The sequence below is a fragment of the Lolium rigidum genome, chromosome 5 (genome assembly GCF_022539505.1).
Source record: "Lolium rigidum isolate FL_2022 chromosome 5, APGP_CSIRO_Lrig_0.1, whole genome shotgun sequence".
Taxonomy (NCBI): Eukaryota; Viridiplantae; Streptophyta; class Magnoliopsida; order Poales; family Poaceae; genus Lolium; species Lolium rigidum.
The window spans coordinates 247,781,098-247,785,163 of NC_061512.1; the positions used below are offsets into that span (position 1 = coordinate 247,781,098).

A 4,066-nucleotide genomic window follows, 5' to 3' on the forward strand; every position below is an offset into this window, starting at 1 on the left:
ACGCACACCGCGCCCAGGACCCGCGGCGGCCTTGCTCGCCGGAGCGCGCGGGGGTCGGTATCACGACGCGCGGTGCTCCGTCGAGCTCGTCTGCCGGCATACGCGTCCGCGCGGCGACAGCGCTGCTCCGGGTGTTCGATTCCCACGCCGTCACCCACCCTTGGCGTGCGCCACCGATGGATGGCGGCTGCTGAGGCGCGCCCGCTCGACGTGCCCCTGGCGGCGCCATTCACCCACCTGCGACGCTTTCAACCACCGCCGCTGTCGGCAGCACGCTCTTCCCGGCACCCCCGTATCAAGAGGCTCAAGGTATGAGTTTTGCATCATAGTACGTACTCGGCCTCTTCCCCCAATTCAATTACTCCTTCAACATCAACTTTCTCTTCTGCTCCGTCACCGCTATGGTAATCGCGGTACTCCTATTCCTGCCAGCTCGACTAGGTATATACCTGTTCAGGTGCTCCCTCAAGTTGGTCGTGCTCCAGCCTTGCTAGCTCCACTTTTACACATGGCAATAGTAAAGCACAGCGAAAATGTATGTTATTTTCCTGATGCCGTGGTGTTTCAGTTTTATTACTAACGACATGGTGAGGTGAATAAGCAAGTTATTTCTACTTAAGAAAGGAACCTGCTATCAAATACTTGCATCTAGGTAAAGCCGTAAAGCAAACCTGCTAACAATAGTTACACTCAAGTCCTAGTAATCTGCAAGCAACAATGTTGTCAACAGCGAACCATTAATAAATTGTCAACATTTTGTATTTTCGGTATTTTTGGGATGTCCCGTTTGAGGCGAAACCAATCTGTTTAGTGTTTACACGCATGTTAGATTCTCCGTATACAAACAATGTTGTCTGCATACTTTGTTTGCACAAATGTGTCCCTGTCCACTCACTAATACTGTGGTGTACGGCCTTCGATTTTATTTGGATGGTTTCTGGATGTAGTAAGAATATCCAATCTGCATGGATATTACTAAATTGGTTTTTAGTATAACTGACTCTGCAGTGTAATTTCGTTGCATTGTAACTCCCCACCCGCCGCCGCACCTCCGGCTCCTCCCTGGCTTATTTCTTCGCCATCGTGCCCAGGACCCGCGGCGGCCTTACTCGCCGGAGCGCGCGGGGTCAGTAACACGCCACGCGGTGCTCCGTGGAGCTCGTCTGCCGGCGGCCGCGTCCGCGCGGCAATGGGGTTTAGGCCATCGGGACGGGACGGCGCGGCTCCGGGCGTTCGATTCCCACGCCGTACGTCACCCACCTTTGGCGTGCGCCACTCATGGATGGCGGCTGCTGAGGCTCGCCCGCTCGATGTGCTCCCTTAATCCAGCGGCGGCGGTTTAAACCAACTGCCGCCTCTGTCGCCAGCACCTTCTTCCCAGCAACCGTATCTACTATCTAGAGCCTCAAGGTCCGAGTTTTGCATCATACTCCGCTTCTTTCCCCAATTCAATTACTTCAACATGAACTTTTTTCTTCTGCTTTTTGTCACTGCTATGGTCATCACGGTCCTATTCCTGCTAGCTCCACTAGGTAGACGTGCTGAGGTGCTCCCTCAAGTTGGTCATGTTCCATCCTTGCTTGCTCCACTTTTACCCATGGCAATAGTAAAGCACGGCAAAATTGTATGTTATTTTCCTGATGTCTGGTGTTTCAGATTTATTATGAACGACATGGTGAGGTGAATGAGCAAGTTATTTCTACTTAACAAAGGAACCTGCTATCAGTACTTACATCTAGGTAAAGCCGTGAACTAGTGATAAGCTACTGGAAATTCATGTGCACTTAAAAATTCGTTCTAGTAATCTGCAAGCAACAACATGTGTTAACATTGAACTATACGTATGTATTTTTGGTATGTCCCGTTTGAGGCGAAGCCAGCACGCATGTTGGATTCTCCGTATACAAACAATATTGTGCGTATACTTTGGTTGCACAAATGTGTCCCTGTACACTCATTAATACTGTGGTGTATGGCCTTGGATTTTATCTGGATGGTTTCTGGATGTAGTAAGAATCTGCAATCTGCATGGACCTAAATTGGTTTTCGGTATAAAAGACTCTGGAGTGTAATTTTGTTGCATTGTAATTGTATCTACTTCAAATGACTAGAACAAAAAACATTTCTTAAGTATTGGTATGGGCTTTCTGCATGGTCATGGTCAGGAAGTTGAGGTTTAGCTTTGCTACTCCTAGTGGTAGTAATGTTTTGCTTCAACTTTAATCTATTTTTATGACTAGAACCAACAACATTTCTTAACTTTTGTTATGGGCTTGCTGCATTGTCATGGTCAGGAAGTTGAGGTTTAGAGTTTGCCAAATGTTTGCTTCAGCTTTAATCTTAACTTTGGGGGTTGTTCTTTTAATTGATTGTTTTGTTTATCCATCTTTTGCAGGGCAGCAGCTGGATGTGCAGCTGGCCTGGAGGGGGCCAGGCCCGGCCGTCGATGGTTTTGGCTCTAGCGGTGCTCCTGTTGTGCTGTCCGCGGTCTGCCCTTGCTGTCGTGTGATGGTGACAAGTTCACCTTGGCAACAGTGGACTCTTCTACGCATCCATGGTATAGGTGAGCCATTGTCCCCATCCTCTAATGATGGTAAGCTACAATTTGCTGAACTTTTTAGTTTAGGATAATGGAAGTCTGGATTAGCCATACATATTTCCCTGGTTGAGCTATTTGTCTGTATGCTAAAATTTGTTGAAGACATGATAAACTGATATTGTCCATTCTTTCTCCTTTGAGCATGTATTCTTGACTCCTTCCTGGTTGTTGTTCTAAAATTGGATGCCATGCTATAATCATCAAGGAAATAGGAGGTAGTAGTCATGTTATGTTTATTCACTTCTGTTGTTGAATGCAATAGCATCTAATATAGAGCTTTATCTAGTCAATCTGGAATTGGCCAAATATCCAACGTTAGCAAACATGCTTATCTAATTAATGAACACATCGAGTAGAATGGTTAAAAGCATCAGGTGGTAATAGGATGCTAATCCTCTGTACTCAGAAGTTGCTAAACTGATATATATTATGCACATTTATTTTGTAGTAGAGTGGATTTGTCTGTTCCTCTAATAATCTCGTTTGTTATTCAGTAGCTGATATAGTTAACTTTCGAGTGCTCTTGTTATATATGCATTTTCTATTGTAGGACCAAGTGTTGCTGCATGGATGCTAATACCCTCGTTTTGTACGACGCTCAAAGGGGAACAAAGAGGGGTGATCTTGACATGCTCCACCTCAAGGGACACTAAACACAAAAGGCCGACCCCTGAAAAGGTCCATTTTTTTGCATGAACTGCCTTGTGCTCTACCATAGTTTCCATCTTCGATCTAGAAATGTGTTATAGATAGCAGCACTAGTTGGTTGACTTGTGAAAATCCTTGTGTTTTTCTGTAGAATCATATGTGTTTATTAAATGAAGAAGTCTACCGATGATATCTGCCTCTGTGAACTCTATCATGGTGGCAGGTGATGGCCTGCCAATGCCTATCCGCTGTGCGGGGCAGCCTCCGTTTCCTTCAGTGTGCTCGCCGGAACAAGGTGCAGCTAATGAGCCATCCCTCGTACCTTGTCTTCGGAGAGATGTGTTGTAGGACGAACCCATCTTGCAGTAAGTTGCCCGGTTGTACAAAAAAAAATCATCTTTCACTGTTTTACAATTTGGATCTTGAGTGCTGCCAGTAGCCTGGACAATTGAATGATATTGTGTAATCTGCTTGTTTGTCCAGGTTGAAGTGTTGATTTTCAATCATGACTGTTACTTTCATTCCCATGCACGTGTGTTGTATATTGTGCTGCCGTTTGTATGAAATTATTCATGTCTCAACTGCTGTGTTGTAGAAAACTGTTGCAGCTTTGTGTTTAACTTGCTTGGTCAGATGCACTGTGGTGACGCTGGGTAGATGGCAGGGGGGGGGGACGCTGTCAGTGGCCGAGCACGGGGTGAGCTAAGAAGTTCCAATCACTCTCATAACGGAAGGGGCGTGTTTGCGCAAGTCAACTGCATCTAATTACTCGCTAATAATACGAGCGGGGGGTTAATGATCGTGTACCAAAGGGACACA

General features: G+C 46.1%; 1 protein-coding gene across 3 annotated transcripts; it reads left to right on the forward strand.

Annotated features, from left to right (window-relative positions):
• The first annotated feature begins 220 nt into the window (after window positions 1-220).
• On the forward strand, window positions 221-3,772 carry LOC124652622. 3 transcript variants are annotated; one of them, XM_047191662.1, is made up of 6 exons: window positions 223-309; window positions 1,657-1,739; window positions 2,396-2,563; window positions 3,150-3,277; window positions 3,471-3,612; window positions 3,731-3,772. In XM_047191662.1, the coding sequence occupies exons 2-6, from the start codon at window positions 1,685-1,687 to the stop codon at window positions 3,733-3,735; spliced, it is 498 nt and encodes a 165-aa protein (XP_047047618.1). In that variant the 5' UTR covers window positions 223-309; window positions 1,657-1,684; the 3' UTR covers window positions 3,736-3,772. The 3 variants fall into 3 exon arrangements, with proteins under 3 accessions (XP_047047616.1, XP_047047618.1, XP_047047617.1); XM_047191660.1 differs by having other exon boundaries at window positions 221-309; window positions 3,471-3,772; XM_047191661.1 differs by lacking the exon at window positions 223-309 and adding an exon at window positions 1,300-1,410 and having other exon boundaries at window positions 3,471-3,772.
• Window positions 3,773-4,066: the final 294 nt, after the last annotated feature.

Coding starts and splice junctions, on each gene's coding strand:
- LOC124652622 (XM_047191660.1), top strand. CDS start 1,685: ATGAGCAAGTTATTTCTACTTAACAAAGGAACCTGCTATCAGTACTTA. Junction 2,564..3,149: donor TCTACGCATCCATGGTATAG/GTGAGCCATTGT, acceptor TTTCTATTGTAG/GACCAAGTGTTGCTGCATGG. Junction 3,278..3,470: donor AAAGGCCGACCCCTGAAAAG/GTCCATTTTTTT, acceptor TCATGGTGGCAG/GTGATGGCCTGCCAATGCCT.